Consider the following 21691-nt stretch of genomic DNA (forward strand, 5'->3'; position numbering starts at 1 on the left):
AATGGCGCTTTAATTAAAAAAAGAAAAAACTTAAAAATCAGACAGTCTGACTGTAAATATATACTTATAAATATTTTCTATTAAAAAATGATTTACATGCCATGTTGCTTTACTGTTATTCTGATTTTTTTATGTTTTAGAATTGTGAAAATTATGATATAGCAAAAAATAACTTTAATAAAAGAAAAACAATAAATTATTTTTATTCAAGTCTATTTCAGGTAACTATATTTTATATTTTAATTTTGTTATGTTTGTTAATATTGAATGGCTAAAGCTAATGTATTTTATTTAATGTGTTTACTGCTATTTGATTTTAATATATATATTATTTTTAATCTTTTAATGATTACTTTTTTAAAAATCTAATTTTTTTTGTTTTATGCTTTTAAATAATGTGGTTTGTTATTTTATATTAATAATTGTTTTAGACAAAATCTTGTTAAAAAATACCCTTTAAACTAAGCCTGTTTTTTTTATCATAGCTTCCTTATTCATATAGTAATCTGTTTACACTTATATTCAAATTTAACAGCTCAAATCTGACATTAGTAAAAGTGTAGATTACTAATTACTTTCCACCTAATAATCATGCTATGAATATTCAACATTACTATAATTACTAAACTTCACTATTTTTAATTTAAAACTTCTCAGACAACTTGGTGCGTCAGTCCCTCCATATCCTATACTGCAAATGAACTAAATTTTAAAGTGTGTGTGCTTGTATGCCTTAATATATATAGCAAGCTAAGTATAACAGCACCTACGTAATCCGAGCTGCAGAAACCACCCATTGAGTCATATTGTATATGAACAGGAAACAGTTTTCGTGTGGCGTTAGTGCAGTGTGTAGTGTATAGACCTATCTGTATAACACACAAGAAGTAATAATGCAGCTAGTAAGACTGATTCACATTTAAGTTTTATAAGTATTTGACACACTAAGGATAGAAGTAGAATTTTTACTTTATTATATAAAACGTTACAATGAAAGTAACATTTCTTAATAGAAAGGTCACTGTGTATTGTATAGACAAATAAACAATGCATAGTAGTTAGGAAGTTATAATTAACTTGCAAGTCAATAAAAAAGCAAAGAAACTTAACCTGCAGATAACTTTTAACAAGACTGTTTTTATATACCAATCTTTAACTTTAAATCTATAATCTAACATTACCTTAACGCAGTTAATAACGATATTATTTATTTTTTTAATGTTAGATATAAACCACGAAGTCATTAAGAGCTGAGCACCCGACTTATATTGTTGATCAATCTACTTCAAATCCTTTAGATTCTCCACAACATAGTTCCAAGTTTGTGGCAACTGGTATTATGCAGGTATGCCTATTGTATTAAGGTTTTCAATTATATTGTGTGTTTAGAAATTGTATATGTTGTTATAGATTGCTTGTTCGTTATTTTTTTAGCTTCTTATATATTTAAAGATAATTTATAAACTAGTTCCCTTATATTTGTTAATATGAACAGTTTTCAAGCCTTTTAAAATAATTAAAAAAGTTTTTTCCTGTTTTTTTTCTACTAATTTTATCCAAGCCATTTTTTTTAGTTTTTAACAATGCATTCATTATTGGTTATCCAATATATACAAATTAACCTTTAAAAGTGATAATCAAACACTATTTCAATTTAATTTTAGGCTATAAAGTGTGTAGTGGTTGGGGATGGAGCCGTTGGTAAAACTTGTCTTTTAATTTCCTATACAACCAATGCTTTCCCTGGAGAATATATACCAACGGTGTTTGATAACTACTCTGCTAATGTTATGGTCGATGGTAGGCCAGTTAATTTGGGCTTATGGGATACAGCAGGGCAAGAAGATTACGACAGGTGAGAGTTTGATTTTTTGTTCAATTGTATATATGTGTAATAACCCATACTGGACTATATATATTTTATATATGTCCAAATTAAACTCTTCAAAAAAATGCAGTTTGTTGTATTGATATTTTATTGTAACTGGCAAATATTAGTTGTAAGTTGCGACGATATTACAATTTAAAATCCCTGTGTAGGGCAGGACTGAAGTAGTTTAAATAATGGAATGTTACTTTAGGAAAAGAAGGATTTAACTTAAAAACATTTGTTTTTGTGTTGTTGTTAAAAATATTAAGATTTTTTGCTACTTTTGGTATTTTTTATTTAACATGGTTTTAGTTAGGAAGGAAATTTTCAATTCTTTCAAATTTACAAACCCTTTCCTTTTATTGTTTACCTGTAAGCATAAACCGATGTTACAACTATTGTCCATGTAAATATTTACTGTAGACAAAACTCTAGTTGTAATACTTAACAAAATTTAAGTTAAGTTAGTAGGTGTATTTGGTAATTACAGTTTCTAAATTTCGCTTAAAAATAATTTATTGTATTTAAAAAAAATTATGACAGATTTAATATTTTATTTACACAGATGTAAGTTTAGTAGTATATATATATCTGTTTTTTTATATTGATTCTAATTACTCACAAATGTAAATACACAGTAGATACAATTGTTTACTTTCCTATATTTTTAATTTATATTGATTTTCTTTTTTTAATTATGGGATTTTAAATCGCAATCAAATATTTAAAAAACAGCTAAGATACCAATGTTTTTACATATATATAGTTTATATACCATCTATAACACATAAATTTTTTTGCCTTTATTTTGCGCGTTGGTTTGCCAGAAATTAAAGCATTATTCAATGATTTAAAACTTTTTTTGGCGATTGTGGTAATTGTGAATCATTTTTAAAACCTAATCTTCTTTGTTTAGTTTTTGAGGTGGCTATGCATTATGGTATATTTAGGATAGGATATTACTAATATAAATTTACTAAATTTAAAGTTAAATAGATAACAAAAAAGGCAGTTTATTTATAATCTGACAAGAACTTATCCTGTCTTTCATGTTAACAAAAAATTAAAATTACGAGTAATTTTTATTAAAATTTTTCTTTTTTTTAGGCTTCGTCCTCTTTCTTATCCCCAGACCGACGTGTTTTTGATTTGTTTCTCTCTCGTCTCACCCGCTTCATACGAAAATGTTCGAGCTAAATGGTTTCCCGAAGTTTCTCATCATTGTCCCAGCACCCCAGTTATCCTCGTTGGAACTAAACTTGATTTAAGGGACGATCAGGTAAAAAAAAATATTTTTCTTTTAGGATCACTTGTTGTTATTTTTAGGATTATAAAAGTAATAGGATGCGAGAACCATAAAAATTACAAAACTGATATCATTAAAAAAATTATTTATCGAGAATATAAACAATTATTAGACATATTGTGTGAGTATATATACAAGAACACTAAAAGTATTAAGAAATTAAGCTATAACTGTTAAATTAAAGAGTTTTTTTTAAAACTGTAAACTACAAGTGTTACAAACCTTGTAGCTAATACTAAATCAAACCATTTTAAAGTAAAAATTATTTATAAATTTTTAGCATTTAAAATTTCATTTTTTTTTGGTATTAATTATTAAATAATTAACAATTTAATATTTAATACACTTTTTTTCTAAACCTTTAAATCAACAAAATGTTGCAATTTTAAAATGAAAGCCAGTTTATTTATTTAGTTGGTGTATACATTAATGATTTATTACATATGGGTGCAATACCTGTTTAGCATATAGATTATTGCTTTAAACTTTACAATGGCATGTAGGTGCTTCCTGTGTTGTTACTGGGCAAATGTGTTTACTGTAAATAAAACTACAATAGTATTGGATAAAACACTTAACCGAGAAACATGAAAATAATACTTATGTTTCGTTTTTAAAATATTGTTTCATTTGATATTACCTTTATATAAAATGTATTCTCTTTGACTTTAAATTATAATAAATGTGACAATATTACTAACCAGTAATGCTACTTTAAACCTTCATTTTTATAGTATATTTTAATCATTTTTTAATGTTTTTTTTTAAGATTAATTAGGCACTTTCTAATACAAAACATTTACAAAAATATACTCTCCAACTAAACCTAAAAAAATAATAATAACACAATTTTTTTTCTATTTTAATTTTTATAGGACACCATTGCAAAACTTAAGGAAAAGAAGTTAGCCCCAATAACCTACCCACAGGGGTTGCAAATGGCAAAAGAAATTCGAGCTGTGAAATATCTTGAATGTTCGGCCTTAACGCAAAAAGGATTGAAGACGGTATTTGACGAAGCCATTCGAGCTGTTCTGTGTCCTGAAACGAAACACGTCAAAAAGCATAAGTGCGATATTCTATAATTAAAACAACATAAAAACTAAAAAATTTGACCCCTATAGACTCTTAACCTTTTTTTCTCGTTTTGTGTCTAAATTTTAAGCGATATCCGATGTTATTTTGTGAAGTTATAATTCCATTACCCTATGAGACCAAAAAAATTTTGATTTTGTGAAATATTTTATTAATGAAGCGTTATTTGTTTTTTTGAAAACAATTTCAAGTTTAAGTAAAATCTTAAAAAGATTTAAATTATGGTAAGTCTTAACTCTACACTTAGTAATAAAATGCTTCTTGTAGAATGCCCAACCTAGTTATGACATCACAATTAAACTATTATGACATTATAATAACAAATATTACCACTCTATGATTCAAAGCAACATTGCCTGAAAAAGGTTGTCATAATTCATTATCCTTTTAAACTCTAATTTTTAGAACTCAACAATATGTTTTTATTTTTTTTCCTAATTTAAATTGCCCTTGAAGCCTGGTTGATCTATTTGCCAGCCTGTGCAATTTGGACTTTTCTGTTTATAGCAAAAAAACTAAGGATTTAAAAAGATATCGCTGCTTAAAATTAACTAAGAGTGTATTTCTTTGGATATAAGTGTATCTCTTAATATATACAATTTTTTTGCTTAACTATTTTTTTGTAAAACTGAGTTAAAATACTTTGGTCAATTTAAATTTTTGTCTCATTAGAAAATCTTAACCTTCAAGCTTATGCTTAATTATTATTGTTATCTAAACATGTGAATAGATTTCTGAATTTGTTGTGTTTGTGCTACTGCACTTTTGTAACGAATTTTTTTTTGTTGCATGAAAAATTTTTATCAAATATTGTAAATATTAATTATTATTTTTTTCCAGCTAACCATAGGTCAATTTTTTTGTATTTACACTTTTGTATAATTAAAGAAGTAAATAGGGGGGCATATTAAATTAATATGATAAAAATGACATTAAAATTTTGGGTAAAACATAGTTTAAATTTCTAAAAGTTTAGTTTTTTGTTTACTTCATTTCTAATATAAAAATTTAATTCTGCCAAAGTATTAAGTCAGAATGTGAAATTATTTGCGATCATATTATGTTCATTATTATCATGTATTATTTTATATACTTTTGAAATTGGATAATTAAATAATCACAGCAAATTTTAACCTTTTTTTTAAAAAAATTTGAAGTCTAGTTTTTTGCATACAAATTTTCCAAAAACAATTTACTCAAAAATTTGGAGCAATAAAAAAATATTGTTTGTTTATTTTTTGAATGTAATGGCATGATTTTATAAAAATGTTTTTTTTCTCAATGTTAAACAGTAATCCAGTAAATAAAAAAATATACCCAAGCTACAAGGGGTTTACTATATCAATATTAAAAATTAATTTTAGAGATTTAGAAGAATGCGATATTGTTAGTTTTGTATTTTCTAAAAGGTGTATTACGACTTTATATAGCATAGGCAGCAACAATATAAACTTATTGTTTACTTGGATGGGCAAAAAATGACGTTTTTTCTACAGATATATTTTAGATTACTATTGATTATAACGACCTTTGTCAATTTTGATTTATATTCGACAGAAAAAAACATTAAGGTTTAAATTCGCAAGCTTTAGTTACTTTGAACCTTTTCAATTGATCCCATATGTCTACAAAATTTGACTTATTTTTAAAACTAGGCCTAATTCCTACAACTTATAGTTAATCTACGTACATATTAAAATTCTGTTTTGCTTAAAAGTAATAGATATACTTTTAAATTGAAGTTACAGTATGCGCTCATGCAATCTAAAACTACAAGTCGTCGATAAAACTTCACGGGTTTTTATTGTATTTAGTGATTAACTATAGGTGGACAAGTTTATATTATAAGTACGTGATAAAAATATGTTTTAAAATGGTAGAGAAATAGTATAAATAGTCTTGTTCTAGGTTATACCCTTTTTGTTACCCGCTACGTGACATGTACCCAAAACGTTATGGCGAAATAAGGTTAAAATGTATTGGGTAGCCACAGTTATTTAATATTTGCTCACCTAGGCCATCTGTCTAATTACTTTATATAAACCAGTGTTGCAACAAAAATAAAACACTTTCTGTTAGACTTTGCTTTAACTTTGATATTGTAGTCTATGTATATCCGCTAAAGATAACAAACTTCCATGCAGTATAGGCTTATTTCCGGTATATTAGACTGCATTATAGCTAAATAACCTTCAACATAACGTTGATAGGATCAATTCTTAAATTGTGTTATGTTTTAAACTGTGAGGTAGAATACAGACAGGCAGTTCAAAGTACAAACGTTAATAACTAAGTAGCCTTAAGGTTTTTTACATAATTACCAGACTATAAGTTATAATTAAAAAAAGGCTAGCGTAGTTAGGTAGTTCTATTTAACTTAATTTAAGTAGATAAATAATTAAAGTAAACACACACGCTGTTCTTCCAAGCCTAATGTACATCGCTTACTGTTTTTGTTTTAGCTTACAATAAGCATTGTTTATATCTGTCTTGTATATTTTTATCGCCAAACATTTAATTAAAAGTATGCCAATGCCGTCGTAACTTATTAACTTCATAAACCAAAATGTTTGCATTCCAAAAATGCCTGGAAAACTATGCCTTGGACGCAGACCTTAACTTTTATTTTTTTAAAGAGTACATTTGAAATTTGGCAAGTTTATTATTTAATTATATTTAAAAATTGTTATAATAAAATGGCCAAGGAAAGGCCTGTAACGAAAGTACCTGCAAAGGATTGGGGTGAGTAGAAGGTAAATGTTTAAGATTTTAGTTTGTGTAAGTAATTATTTACCAATTATTTTAAATTTATAATTAAAACACTAACTATATAAAACATGATATAGTTTAAAGCCCATTTAACAGTGTACATTTAAAACAATTAAATCTTGCTATTAAATTATTAGTCTGTATATGTTTTTTAAAAGATTTTAAAGAGCCAACGCAAGACGCGGGAAAATATTTTTGGAGAAAAATAGCGATACCCCGATTTAATAGAAAAATAAAGAACCAAAACAGTTAAATATTTATATAATATTATACAATTTTATTCATAAATTAATTTATTGTATTCACCCAAGAGCTATATTTGTAAAATCAAAATTCAAATAAGCAGGATTTTTATTTTACAACGGCAACACCTTTACGAGGTAGAAAATTCCCCTTTATTGAAAGCAATAGTAGCGCATTGTAGCAAGTAATTCGCTAACGTGTCTACGTGATCTTGAAATTATTTAAAATGGTGGTTTGTGTGTGTAACTACAAGCTCGCTAATACGCTTATGTAATGTGTATTGGAATATAATTTGCAAACTAAAAAAAAACAAAATTTTGTAAAAAATATTTTTAGACCATTTTAAAATTTTTATTAAAACTTCTTTTATAAAGTATTAAAAATTTATAATTATTTAAAAAGATTTTATAGCATATTAGTATATTTTTTTAGAAATGTTTAATATAAATATAAGACACTTAAAAGAGGATTTTTAGTTATTTATATTGCAATTAAGAGAAAATATGTTTACGTTTAATATCATTCTACTGATTATTTTAAATATTTTTGATGGCTGTTAGATATTAACTTTTAAAACTCAATAATTTTTTATATAAGTTGTGAAAAAAGAAAAAAAAATTGCTGCAATAAAGAATTTTTTGTTTTATTTGCAGTAGTTTTTAATTTTTGTGTAATTTTAAAAGCATTTTATATAGTTTTAACCTTTCTTAGCACTTAGTCCAAAAATATTAGTTAAAATAGGTTTTGTCAAAATATGATTGAATGAGACAATCTTGAAATAATTAAAATGCAGTGTGCTGTTTGTGGAATAACTGGAAAAGTATTCACATGTTCTAAATGTCACACGGTAGCATATTGCGGTAAAGAGCACCAAAAAGAAGACTGGAAAAGTCATAAGAGCTTGTGCAAAAAAATTAGAGCTGAAAAAAGTGAAAGCGATAGTAAACCGGTCGAAGACACTAATCTTAATACAGCAACGGACTTGTTAAAAAATGAATTAAGTTTATCAAATACACAGAACAACGAAACGGAAGAAAAAGTTTCTGAAAAACAAATAAAGGGTAGAAAGACAACTCTTAAATAGTTTAAACGATTTGATTTTGTTAAAAACAATTATTTAATCTGCCTTTTGACAATGTAGTTAAGTTTTTTTTTGGCCAAAGTGTTTGAGGGTCTAAATTCGGGTAACATTAAAGGAAGAAATGAAGGAAAGGGAGGGTAGAAAGCACTAAACAAAAGAAATGTGGACGGAGGGTCTAAAGGAAAATTTTTGGAATTATTTTTATTAAGCAGCGGAAATTGTCAATGCTAAAAAACATCAAAAAAGCATTGACAATATCTGCTTTGAACTAAAATGACTGCAAAATACTTTTCCTTAAGCCCCTCCTCCTCTGCTTTTCTTATTTTAAAACTTTCATTTCTTCACCCCCTTCTTTCAGTATTGTCCTCTGAATTCTAATTTTTTTTGTTGTAGTATCCTCAATCTAATATCTTTAGTACTTTAATAATCTTGCTATATCAGCTGATTGATAATACCCAAATTTAATCACAAAATATAATTTCAGATGCACAACTATGGACTGCAAGTAACTCAGTGATGTTGGAGGATTGTAACGGAGATGTAACCGAAAACGAGATCAAGTTTTCCAGGAATATTTGGAAACAAATGAAAGAGCACGGTCTTTGTATGCTCGACAATTTCTTAGAAGAAGAAGTGGCTAACCATGTAAGACTTGTCACCTAATTTATATATAATAAATCTTAGTAGACTACTTATGTGTATGTCCAATTTGAAGGTTTTAAAATAAACTGCTGTTTATGATGCACAGGTAAATTTTCATAGGCATATTTTAGTTGTGAACTGCGACCGCTATTAGACAAATAATTTAATGCGGTCTTAAGGCCAAGTAATGAACTTGTGGTAACTATTTTTCAATATATATATTTTTATCCTTGATGTGGGAAGGTCGTAAACATATAGAGTAACAACTGTTACCTAAACATTTAAAGTAACAACTGTTACCTGGACCCAGTCTTAAGTTGCCTTTGACAGTTGGGAATATTGTTGAATATAATAGCCCAACAATTAAGCTCCTAATAAGTTTTGGCTCAACAGGAATTCATACCATTCATAGCGCCCAACCCAAGGGCACTACAGCCTGGGAGCAGTGGCGATTAAACCCATGACCTTATGTAGTGTAGCAAGTGTTTTACTATTTCACTACTATTTTAACTAATCAACAGTTTGGAAATAATTAGTTTAATGCATTTTTTAGGTTGAAAAAGATGTTGTAAACATGTACAGCACAGATGTATTCAGAGGAGGGGAAATAGTTAAACAAGGAAGCAACTTGGGACAAAATGTTCGTACAGATAAGATAGCATGGGCAGATTTATCATCGGATAATTGTAAAGGTTTACAAGCTCTATGTAAAAAGTTGGACCGATTAGTAAAGTTGTGCAGTAAACTTGAAGGAAAAGAAATTGAATCTCGGACAAAGGTAGTTTTAACTTTGTTCTTTTCGTTAGTTGGCAAAAAAAGAATTATTTAATTTTGATAAATTATATGTTTGTAAGTTTCTCAACATTAAGCCAGTTATGTAATTTATTTAAAACTGACTTTTATTTGCAATAGTTTTGCTGTTTTTTAAAATTTTTAATTAGGTAGGCTTAAATTATAAATTTATTGTTTTTTTTAAATTAGTTCTTTGAATTTAAAATTTAATTTTTAAATTTTACTTATAAATTTTTTGACATTTAGCCAATGGTGTCATGTTATGCTGGCAATGGAGCTCATTATTTGCGACATATAGACAATCCTGCTGAAGATGGAAGAACGTTAACTTGTATTTATTATCTTAACAGAGATTGGAGTCCAAAGGTTTGTTAAAACTTGTTTAAAGGCTTTTTTTATTTAACCATGTACCTAAAATTATTATTTAGTTAGTTTATTTATTCTTCATAAAATTGGACTGATTCCAAAACCCAAACATATAGAAAAATTTGTTACCATGATGCAGTCTCAAGTTGACAGTTTGGTATATTGATAATTTTATTTGCTTGCCGATTGTTTTTTGAATTTAAACTGTTTATAGTACCTTACTCAGCTCAACATATAAGCATTAGGAATTGAACTTAAAATTTAATGTAGTGAAGCCAAGTGTTCTAACCACTCCATAACCCCAAAGACAAATTTTTAAAATGAAAATTAATATTAAAATGACTTTAACCAATTTGAATTTTTTTTTTTAGGCAGACGGTGGTAACCTTTGTATTTACCCGAAAGGCACTAAAAAAAAAGTAGTTTGTTCCCCCTTTTTTAATCGCATTATTTTATTTTTCTCCGACGATCGAAATCCCCATGAAGTGTCACCCACTTATAAGAAAAGGTAAAAAAATAGGATTCTAATAAAATTAAATAATTGCTTTTTAAGCTGCTCGAACAAAATTCATTATTTTTTTATATATTTTTGTCCTTAATGTGGAAAGGTCGACCCAACATGTAAACACAGAGTAACATCAGCTATCCCAACTCAGTTTTGAGTTGCCTTTAGCAGTTTGGAATATTATTGAGAATATAATTGCCCGAAAATTATGCCGCTGATTAAATGCTGGCTTAGCAGTAGTTTATATCGCTTAAAGCGCCTTACTTAAGGGCGTTACAGCATGAGAGCAGTGAGGATTGAACCCACGACCTTAAGTAGTGGTGTAGCAAGTGTTTTGACTACTATACCACCAGCCGGTTCAGTTAAAGTTTTTTGGGGGGCTATATGTGAGGACTGCTTTACAGCCTGACTGAAGTTGATCCTGCTTACAGTGCCTGCTTTTTTTTTTTTGTATATATCTTTATCCTCGATGTGGGAAAGTCGAATGCGGGAAAAAGTCGAATGCGCGACTTAAACATGGGAAAGCCGAATGCGCGACTTAAACATAGAGTAACATCAGTTACTCCGACCCAGTCTCAAGTTGCCTGTGGCAGCTTGGGATATTATAAATTATAATTGCCCAGTAATTAAGCTGCTGATTAAGTGCTGGCTCAGCAGGAGTTAAAACCGTTTAAAGCGCCTTACTCAAGGGCACCACAGCATAAAATCAGTGGGGATTGAACCCATGACCTCATGAGTGGTGTAGCAAGTGTTCTTACCACCATACCATGCTGCCAGTTCGGTTAAAGTTTTTTTTGGGGCTATATGTGAGGACTGCTTTACAGCCTGACTGAAGTTGATTCTGCTTATAGTGCTTTCTTCAAAGCCTTAAGCAATAAATTGTTTTAACTTCCACAATATGCCATTGATTGTTTTTTGTATATTATTAGCTTATTATTTCCTGTTAATTTGGTTTAAAAATTGAAAGGATTTATTACTAATAACATTTAAATCCAAAAAATTAGTAGAAATTGATCCAAAGACCTTTTAATTTTCATTTGTTTATCCACTACACTACTTTAATTATTGCCATAAACCTACAAATTAAACCTTAATTTTTACATGGTTTATTTTTCTTTTTATTTTTACCCGTTTAAGAGTAATAGTTATTTAGTTTAACCGACCTTATAAGTTATATCTTTGTTTAGATTTGCAATAACGTGTTGGTATTTCGATAAAGACGAGCGGGAACTCGCATTAGCCCAATACGCAAATACATCACGACCTATAACAAAGGAGGTAACTGGAAAATCGTAGTTCAGAAAAAAATTTTGTTTGTAATTAAGCAGCCATTTTTTTTAATTTAACCGCAATATTAGTGTTCCTTTTTTCTATTTTTACATAAAATTGTGTATGGATCCATATGAAAAATATGTTTTTAATAAGTAACAGTAATTTGGCTTAAATTTGTTTTTTGTTTATAAAGTAAAATTTAAAAAAAAAAAAACACAATTTAGTTTTTAATATCATTACTTGTCGTATGGTCTTTGAGTTTATATGTAAGCAATTTAGTGTCTTTTTTATTGATAAATTTGTTTCAATTGTATTTTTAATGATATATGTTTAATAATAAACCAATTGTGCTTCACGAAAATCGTTTAGTAATTGTAAAATACAAATTTCTTTGTCTTTTAAAAATAAATTGTTTTATTAAAAAACATTTTTAACTATGGTCTTGAACATCGCCAAATAGCAAACATGAAAAAATTGCATTTTAAAAAGCAAATTTACCGAGAAATTGTTACAATAATGAAACTTGTTTTGTCTTTGTATTGTGTTTCTGTACAGCAGGATATTTACTTGGTGTCGCCATAATATCAGAATATGAGGGTAACCCCCTTACTTCATCTACATTTGGATTGCTAGGAACCCGAAAATCCAAGCTGGTTGAATTGTTAACTGAATGTATTTCCGTGTTTAGGCCTTGCATTTGATTTTGTTGTTGTAGACTATGGTAAACATGGTCGAGTAAGGGATCTGTATAAAGAATAAGTTTAGATATTCGACTACTCTAAACAATTTGAAAGAATCCTTTTTATTTTCGATCAGTTTGTAAGTCAACAATTAAATTCAGGCTTGAAGCTTTTTCAAGCAAGAGCCTATAGTTAAACGGCTAATAATTAAATACAATTAATCCTTACTTTGATTCGATCGTCGTAACTGCGTCCCAATTCCTAATAAACTTATACCAAATATCAGCAGAATTGCGCCATAAAACCAAATAAGTAATACAAATAAAATTACTGCTGATGCCGATATAGCAAAGCCAAGAACCATACAAAAAGATCCTATTATTTGCTTTATTTTTCTTTTACGTCTTCGAGTTTCCGAAGCTTCGGTTAAAAAGTTAGAATCTGAATGACTTCGTTGTCTATTTCTACTATTAAAAAACATTAAAGTTTCCAAAGAAGAAAACGCTCTGCTAAAACTGTTTTGATGTTCCAACGATGCTGAATTAATTTGTTCTGGCATGATTTATCGTTTTTAAACTTAAATCAAACATAGGCGAAAGTATTAAATAAGAATACAATACTATATTGCAACTGTATATAATTATACATATGTTTATCAACGAGGATTAGCTGTTTTTCCGGTGTTGTTTTTAATAAAATATATAAACATAAGAAAATGCATATTCATAATACTGCTTTGTATATAAAATACTATTATAATACCACTGTCAAAGCACTTACTCGTTTTGGTAAACAGTACAGTGTTCTTTTAACTTTGACTTACTATTTAAAAGTTTTTTTTATAGATAAAATTGCTATAAATTTATGTTTTTTATTGGAGCCTGCTGCCAATTGCAATCAAGTTTGTAATATAACAATATTTTGTTTAAAAAAAGGAATTATTTAATGCTTGAAGTCTTATTTTATGGTCTCATTAGTATGTTTTGACGGTTATTGAGATGACTTGCGTAGCTCATGGGTATAAGCGATCCATTTCTGAATAAAACAAGAATGAATTAAAGTAAAACTTTTTCCCCTGTTTTAAATTTTAAACCGTTACAATTAATTTTGATTAATAATTTTAAGTTATAGCATTGTAAATTTTAATTTTAACCGGCAGCGTGGTGTAGTGGTAAAAACATTTGTTACACCACCATAAAGTCGTAGGTTAAATCCCCATTTTTCTCATGCTGTAGCGCTCTTGAGTAAGGCGCTATAAACGGTTAGCCTTCTGTTGAGCCAGCACTTAATCAGCAAAATAATTACCGGGCAATTATAATCTATATTATATTTCAAACTGCTAAAGCAACTCGAGACTGGGTTTAAGTAACTAATGTTACTCTATGTTTAGGTCGCGCATTCGACCTTTCCACATCGAGGATAAAGATATATACAAAATTAAATAAATGAATTAAATCCGTAACCACAAAACATATTGTAGTTACAACCATAGTTTCTATTATTGCACGAAACTGTGCAATCACGTGTTTAATATTTAACTAATAAAAAGTTTATAAAACCTGCTTATAATTTAATCTATTAGTCTTTTTAGTTACCAAAACTAGTGATATCAATATGTCTAATGCATTTACGTGCATTACTTGTCATGTTGCCTTTACTGGCATAGAGGTTCAGCGGACGCATTATAAATCTGATTGGCATCGTTATAACCTTAAAAGAAAAGTTGTGAATTTGCCGCTTGTTTCTAGTGAGGCTTTTAAAGAAAAAGTTGAAGCTCAAAAAACCCAGGTAATATATAGATTTTTTATGTCGTGTTATTTTTTTATTTCTTTTGTAATTTAATTTTCAATTGTAATTTACGAAAGTAAATTTGTTTTGGTTAGTACTAAAATACGGGGTGCGGGAAGTTACGGGGTGCGGGAAATACCGAGACCGTATGTAAACGTTAACAAAAAATCGCTGGATGTGGAAAAGGACGTTATTTTTATACCCTTCCCCAATCTTTCCTTGCGATTTATTATATTCGATTTCGCGTTATCTCTTGGCTTATAAATTTAATCCTGCATCATCCCTTAGCCCTTTAAATAAATACAGCATTCATCTCGCAGAAAAGTACAGAAATGCCATCCTGTCCCGCATTCCGCAATTTTTTGTTAACGTTTACATATGGCCCCGCACTATCTCGCATCCCGTACTTTAGTATTGTCCTTTGTTTTGTTACATAAAAACTGAAAAAAGGATTATTTGGAATTTTAATTTGTGAATAAATAAGCTCCACATGAGGTCTTGGGTTTGATTTTCACTGCTCTTATGCTGTAGCGCTCTTGAGTAATGTGCTATTTAACAGTATGAACTTCAGCTGAGCCAAAACTTAAACTGCAGCTTATTAATAACCAAGCAATAATAACTTATAATTTTTCAAACTGCCAAAGGCAACTCGATACTGGGTTTGGGTAACTACTGTTACCTTGTTTTAAGTCATGTGGTTGACCTTCTCACATCGAGGGTGGATGAATATTAATAAAAAAAAAAAAAAAAATTAACTTAAGAGTTTATTAATTTTTTTTATTAGACAGCGAAAACCCAATCAGAAGAAAATGTGGTCGGGTTAATGTGCAAGGCTTGCCAGCGTCAGTTTAATTCTTACAACTCATTTAATAACCACATTAAATCAAAAAAACACATCGAAAATGAAAACAAGCATGTAAATAAAATCAGAAAAAAAATGGAAATCTCTTCACTTGCCTATGGAGGTTTCATTACTGTTTTATTATATTCTGTTTTTTTAAATATTTGTATTGTGTATACCTTGTAATTTTAAAATTTTGTAGCCTTAGCTTTGCACAATGTTTGATTACAATATTAAATTGATTACTTCAAATTTTTTGGATTGCTTTAATTTTTTTTTAATATTTATTAGTATTGACAAGTATAACTATTTAGGCATTATTAAATATTTTTAGATTCAAATGCTGACAAAATATCGGAGATAAATCAGTTACTGAAATTAGAAAGAACTAATATAAACAATCCAACAATTTTAAGATCGGACACAGCAGAAAATTCTCTGAAAAAGTAATTCAAATATTGTGCCAAATTAATATCATTTAATTTACAGGCCTATTCTGTTTAACATAGATTCTACTATACTTATATACATTTACACTTTTTCTCAAATTAAATTTTTGGTTAGTATTATTATGTCTGTGTTATCAATATATACGACCTATTTTTATGATCTATTTTGTGCAATTTTTTTTACAGTTTTATGTATAGAATATATAGAGTTTTTATGTTAATTTTATTTATTTCAATTATTTTAAATAAGTTTCTTTTGGTTAGGATGTTTATTTTTTTTTGCGGTTTTGTAATTAAATTTTACCTTTTTTACGAAAAATGTTTTTTTGTCAGAGTTGACAAAGAAGACAATCCAAGGTTGAGGTGGTACCAGAAACAAGTCCGAGCTCTTAAGGATGCAAAAACTGAAGATGATGGGAAAGAAGAAGAGGAGGAAGGATGGGAGGACTTAAGCGATGAAGAAACCATAGGTTAGTTTTTTGTTTATTTTTACTTATTTTGGTTGATGTCATCTCAAATTTGGTGAGTTTTGTTAAAGTTTTTGGGAGCATGTGTGCGGTTCTTTTTTTAATCTCTTGTACCCGCGGTCCTAGCTGATTCTCCCTCTCATTTAACAGCCTTCGATAATTCTCTCATGTTCGGTTCCAAGATTTTTGAAAAAGTTTTTGTTAAAAATAATGTTCTTTTAAATAATTGGCAATCAGTTTTTCAAGATTTATAACTGCCATTTTTTTCAGCTTAATCATCAAGTGACCTAATATTGTCTGTTTATGAAAAGAAAAATGACTTAATATTGTTCCTCCAGTTAAATTATATTTTTTTAACTCATTGCAGGTGATGAAGACAGTGAACCTGAATCAAACACAGAATCTGTTACCACTGAAACCTCCTCAATTGATGGAATAATGTCAAAGTATATTTGTACTGTTTTTAAATTTATTTTTGTAACAAAAGGGTATATAATACTTTTAAACTTTTAATAATACTTTTAAACTTTTGGCGTTTTATATTGTTTACTATGTTTGTTTATACTTGTACTCTAAATTTTTATTGCCTACTTACTGTGGGAGTTAAACCTAAGAACATATTTTAGGTAAACAGTAAATTAAACCTTATAAATAAGGGTATTACAATATTATTTAATTTATTTTAAATGCCTTTTTTATTTTTATGAATACTCAATAAATTATGGTATGGAATTTTCATAAGCCTAATTTGTTTAAAGGATAAAAATTGATTCGGACGCAGATGTTGAATCTTTATCCTCTGAGCAAGCTAACCAAAGATTTCTTACCAGCAAAGATTGCCTTTTTTGTCCCAGAAAATTCCCCCATGTTGAAAACAATGTATCTCATATGTCAGTGGAGCACGGTTTTTTTATTCCTGAACTTGAATATATTGTGAACTTGGAGGGCCTGTTGTGTTATTTAGGTGAGTTTAACTTTTTTTTTAAATAACTATTTTAAAAAAAAAACTATTTTAGACAAAAAAATTTTCTGATTAGGAATTTGTCCAAGACTTTAGATTTAGTAAAAGCAATAATTGAATAACTCTTTTTTGTTGCTTGGTTATTAACTAATCCAACAATTTTTTGGATAGAACTAGTTAATAGTTCGTTCTAAGGTTGAGATTTTAGTTGTTGTGATATGGTCACAATTATTATTTGCCCAAAGTAATTTACTTACACACGACGAACAGCAGTTGTATTGATTATATAGGCCAATAAATTGAACATAGAAATATATATGTTGTATATTAAACTTTGTTTTTATTAAAATAGTATTCTTTTAAATATTTTATTATTATTTTATCTTAAGGAGAAAAAGTGGGGTGTGGAAACGTGTGTTTGTGGTGTAATGAAAAAGGTCATCCATTTTACTCAATCAAAGCTGTGAGGGCTCACATGAAAGACAAGGGGCATTGTAAAATGCTTAGCGACGGAGATGCTGCATTGGAATATGCTGATTTTTATGATTTTAGGTAAGCTTTAAACTTTATTGCAGAAAGTTGTTTTTATTGATAGATTAATTAACAGAATTTTTTTTTTTTTTTTGCTGAAAATTTGTTAAAATTCTAACCTTTTACTAGTTACTCAAATATTTTAATTGTAACTAACTAATGGCTTGTTTTTTAGTTGAAAAATAATTTTTTTTTTGCGTCTTCAAAATTTCAAAATCCATTTTTTTTTAAGTTCAAGTTATCCAGATTATGATTCTTCCTCTGAAGACATAAATGATGAAGAGTTGCAAGAACTAAAGGAAGACTTGCTAAAAGACGAAGAAGGAGAAGACATGGAGCTTATACTGCCCTCTGGTGCTAGAATTGGACATCGAAGTTTAATGAAGTAAATGTTTTTAATTTAAAAATGAGTTTTCATTAAAAAATGATGTTTATTGTTTTTTCTACTAAGACAATAAATTTTACTTTAAAATTTTTTGGTTTTGACAAAAAGTCTTATTTTTTTGTTTCATTTTTTATATTTCTTTTGCTAATGTTAAAAAAAAAACAAATGCAAATTATAATGCATTATTATTTTTCCGTAGATATTACAAACAAAATTTTCCAACTGTTCAAAGACCTAACCAACAAACCAGGTCGAAGAGAATCGATCGTTTAATGGCACAGTACAAGGCAATAGGGTGGACTGGAGCCTCAGGTATTCCACAAAAAAAATATTCAAATTTTAGTTTTTTAGTTTTTTTGGCTTGGTTTTACCATAAAATCGCCTTCAGTTTTGATCAACTTTTTAGGTGACTTGTACTAGTTTAGATAAATCATTTATTAGTTTGATGTCCCCTGCTTTTATGATGTTACCCTTGAGTAAAGTGCTATACAAGAACTCCTACAGAGACAAAAAAACAATTTACAAAATAATTGTGGAAGATTATAATGTCAAAGTCGATTCAAAACTGGGTTGGGGTAACAAATGTTACTCTATATTTGGCTGTAAAGTCGCCCTTCCCACATCGAGGATGAATAAATTAAAATAACTTTTTTATTTTTAGAAAAATAAAACAATATTGATTCTGCCTATGCAGTATTAAATAATGCTATAAGTGATTAAAATCAGTTTAGTTTATTTATTTAAAAGTTCAAAAGTTCAAAGTTAACCTGGCTTTGTTTTTTAAGCTGGTGCCATTGTTGTGAAAAAACAACAACGAGATATGAAGTTCTTGCAAAAGATGAAAGCCAAATATATGCAAAAACTTGGCAAAAACAACAACAAAACCATGATGAAACATTTGAGGCCTCAAGTTGTGTTTTAAATATTTCATTTGTGGTGAAACTACATCAAAATTATTAAAAATTTTGGGGGATTTTTTTGAATTTATAATTATATATAGGATTAATAAAAATAAAATAATTTAAAAAAAATTATTATAAAAGATTTTAACAACACATCTAAACTAAACACTAAATAGTTATCCACAGAATAGGCAAGCCAAGATGCCAATTCTGATAAAAGATACAAATATAAAAAATGTTTTTTTAAATGTATTGTTCAAAACTAAAGACATTTGTGAGTTCAATCCCCACTGATCTCATGCTGTAGCGCCCTTGAGTAAGGCGCTATAAACGGTACAAACTCCTGCTGAGCCAGCACTTAATCAGCAGCATAATTACCAGGCAATTATAATCTATAATATCCAAAACTGCCACAGACAACTCGAGGCTGGGTTAGTGTAACTATTGTTACTCTATGTTTAAGTCGCGCATTAGACTTTCCCACATCGAGGATAAATATATTTACAAAAAAAAAAATTAAGTTCAAAAATTGAATTTATTTTTGCTCAATTATATCACCACCACCTTTCTGCCAGAGAGCTGGCAGAGAGTAGCAGAGAATTTTGCTTGGGCGGATAATTATAAAAAATAGTGATTCCAAATATTTTATAATCGTACAATACAAAAAATAACGGGGTAAAATAGCCCCTTTAAAGGGAACAAATTAAAACCAAACCTAATATAGAACAAGTTAGCAAGGTTCTTAACACTTAAAAATTAAAATAAAATTAAACAAAACATTGAAAAATTGTTAAAAGCAGGAGTAAACTTTTGTACTGAACTAAAATACGTATTATTACTGACGTTACAAATCGGGGGTTTTGACAACTTACCTATAATGTCGCTCCAATTTATTTTTGATATTTTATGAAGGACAACGTACCCAACCACGACATATCTTCAAAAAAGTGAATAAAATATTAGAAAGTGGTCAAATACAGGTGTAAACTTTGTATTTTCGTAATATACGCTATATAAGTGACGTCACAAATCGGGGGTTTTGACAACTTACCTAGCATGTCACTCCAATTCTTTTTTTATATTTGGTGGAGGACAACGTACCCAACCACGACATATCTTTAAAAAAGTGAACAAAATATTAGAAAGTGGTCAAATGCAGGTGTAAACTTTGTATTTTCGTAATATACGCTATATAAGTGACGTCACAAATCGGGGGTTTTGACAACTTACCTAGCATGTCGCTCTAATTCTTTTTTTATATTTGGTGGAGGACAACGTACCCAACTACGACATATCTTTAAAAAAGTGAACAAAATATTAGAAAGTGGTCAAATACAGGTGTAAACTTTGTATTTTCGTAATATACGCTATATAAGTGACGTCACAAATTGGGGGTTTTGACAACTTACCTATCATGTCGCTCCAATTTATTTTTGATATTTTTGGAGGACAACGTACCCAACCACGACATATCTTCAAAAAAGTGAACAAAATATTAGAAAGTGGTCAAATACAGGTGTAAACTTTGTATTTTCGTAATATACGCTATATAAGTGACGTCACAAATCGGGGGTTTTGACAACTTACCTAGCATGTCGCTCCAATTCTTTTTTTATATTTGGTGGAGGACAACGTACCCAACCACGACATATCTTTAAAAAAGTGAACAAAATATTAAAAAGTGGCCAAATACAGGTGTAAACTTTGTATTTTCGTAATATACGCTATATAAGTGACGTCACAAATTGGGGGTTTTGACAACTTACCTATCATGTCGCTCCAATTTATTTTTGATATTTTGTGGAGGACAACGTACCCAACCACGACATATCTTCAAAAAAGTGAACAAAATATTAAAAAGTGGTCAAATACAGGTGTAAACTTTGTATTTTCGTAATATACGCTATATAAGTGACGTCACAAATCGGGGGTTTTGACAACTTACCTAGCATGTCGCTCCAATTTTTTTTTTATATTTGGTGGAGGACAACGTACCCAACCACGACATATTTTTAAAAAAGTGAACAAAATATTAAAAAGTGGTCAAATACAGGTGTAAACTTTGTATTTTCGTAATATACGCTATATAAGTGACGTCACAAATTGGGGGTTTTGACAACTTACCTATCATGTCGCTCCAATTTATTTTTAATATTTTTTTGTGGAGGACAACGTACCCAACCACGACTTATCTTCAAAAAAGTGAACAAAATATTAGAAAGTGGTCAAATACAGGTGTAAACTTTGTATTTTCGTAATATACGCTATATAAGTGACGTCACAAATCAGGGGTTTTGACAACTTACCTAGCATGTCGCTCCAATTCTTTTTTTATATTTGGTGGAGGACAACGTACCCAACCACGACATATCTTCAAAAAAGTAAACAAAATATTAGAAAGTGGTCAAATACAGGTGTAAACTTTGTATTTTCGTAATATACGCTATATAAGTGACGTCACAAATTGAGGGTTTTGACAACTTACCTATCATGTCGCTCCAATTTATTTTTGATATTTTGTGGAGGACAACGTACCCAACCATGACATATCTTCAAAAAAGTGAACAAAATATTAGAAAGTGGTCAAATGCAGGTGTAAACTTTGTATTTTCGTAATATACGCTATATAAGTGACGTCACAAATCGGGGGTTTTGACAACTTACCTAGCATGTTGCTCTAATTCTTTTTTTATATTTGGTGGAGGACAACGTACCCAACCACGACATATCTTTAAAAAAGTGAACA

At 28.9% G+C, this 21691-nt stretch overlaps 3 protein-coding genes across 3 annotated transcripts; all 3 read left to right on the forward strand.

Moving 5' to 3' along the window:
- The first annotated feature begins 123 nt into the window (after positions 1–123).
- On the forward strand, positions 124–5561 carry LOC145742783 (ras-related C3 botulinum toxin substrate 2). The gene is made up of 5 exons (XM_082560584.1): positions 124–221; positions 1226–1345; positions 1665–1855; positions 2978–3149; positions 4052–5561. The coding sequence occupies exons 2-5, from the start codon at positions 1340–1342 to the stop codon at positions 4259–4261; spliced, it is 579 nt and encodes a 192-aa protein (XP_082416710.1). The 5' UTR covers positions 124–221; positions 1226–1339; the 3' UTR covers positions 4262–5561.
- Positions 5562–7998: 2437 nt separating this feature from the next.
- On the forward strand, positions 7999–12327 carry LOC145742934 (prolyl hydroxylase EGLN3-like). Its single transcript, XM_082560780.1, has 6 exons — positions 7999–8344; positions 8849–9009; positions 9560–9784; positions 10045–10164; positions 10536–10672; positions 11857–12327. The coding sequence occupies exons 1-6, from the start codon at positions 8071–8073 to the stop codon at positions 11963–11965; spliced, it is 1026 nt and encodes a 341-aa protein (XP_082416906.1). The 5' UTR covers positions 7999–8070; the 3' UTR covers positions 11966–12327.
- A 1833-nt stretch (positions 12328–14160) lies between these two features.
- On the forward strand, positions 14161–19042 carry LOC145742953 (cytoplasmic 60S subunit biogenesis factor ZNF622-like). The gene is made up of 10 exons (XM_082560799.1): positions 14161–14409; positions 15194–15374; positions 15585–15696; positions 16033–16169; positions 16534–16612; positions 16925–17130; positions 17517–17679; positions 17891–18043; positions 18243–18355; positions 18829–19042. The coding sequence occupies exons 1-10, from the start codon at positions 14236–14238 to the stop codon at positions 18963–18965; spliced, it is 1455 nt and encodes a 484-aa protein (XP_082416925.1). The 5' UTR covers positions 14161–14235; the 3' UTR covers positions 18966–19042.
- Positions 19043–21691: the final 2649 nt, after the last annotated feature.

The sequence above is a fragment of the Corella eumyota genome, chromosome 2, assembly GCF_963082875.1.
Source record: "Corella eumyota chromosome 2, kaCorEumy4.1, whole genome shotgun sequence".
NCBI lineage: Eukaryota > Metazoa > Chordata > Ascidiacea > Phlebobranchia > Corellidae > Corella > Corella eumyota.

Excerpts from the sequence above, each read along its gene's own strand:
- LOC145742783 (XM_082560584.1), top strand. Across the intron at positions 1,856-2,977 it reads GGGCAAGAAGATTACGACAG|GCTTCGTCCTCTTTCTTATC; the intron begins GTGAGAGTTTGA and ends TCTTTTTTTTAG. Across the intron at positions 3,150-4,051 it reads TTGATTTAAGGGACGATCAG|GACACCATTGCAAAACTTAA; the intron begins GTAAAAAAAAAT and ends TAATTTTTATAG.
- LOC145742934 (XM_082560780.1), top strand. The coding sequence starts at position 8,071 with ATGCAGTGTGCTGTTTGTGGAATAACTGGAAAAGTATTCACATGTTCT. Across the intron at positions 9,010-9,559 it reads AAGAAGAAGTGGCTAACCAT|GTTGAAAAAGATGTTGTAAA; the intron begins GTAAGACTTGTC and ends TGCATTTTTTAG. Across the intron at positions 10,165-10,535 it reads ACAGAGATTGGAGTCCAAAG|GCAGACGGTGGTAACCTTTG; the intron begins GTTTGTTAAAAC and ends TTTTTTTTTTAG.
- LOC145742953 (XM_082560799.1), top strand. The coding sequence starts at position 14,236 with ATGTCTAATGCATTTACGTGCATTACTTGTCATGTTGCCTTTACTGGC. Across the intron at positions 14,410-15,193 it reads TTGAAGCTCAAAAAACCCAG|ACAGCGAAAACCCAATCAGA; the intron begins GTAATATATAGA and ends TTTTTTTATTAG. Across the intron at positions 18,356-18,828 it reads AGGGTGGACTGGAGCCTCAG|CTGGTGCCATTGTTGTGAAA; the intron begins GTATTCCACAAA and ends TTGTTTTTTAAG.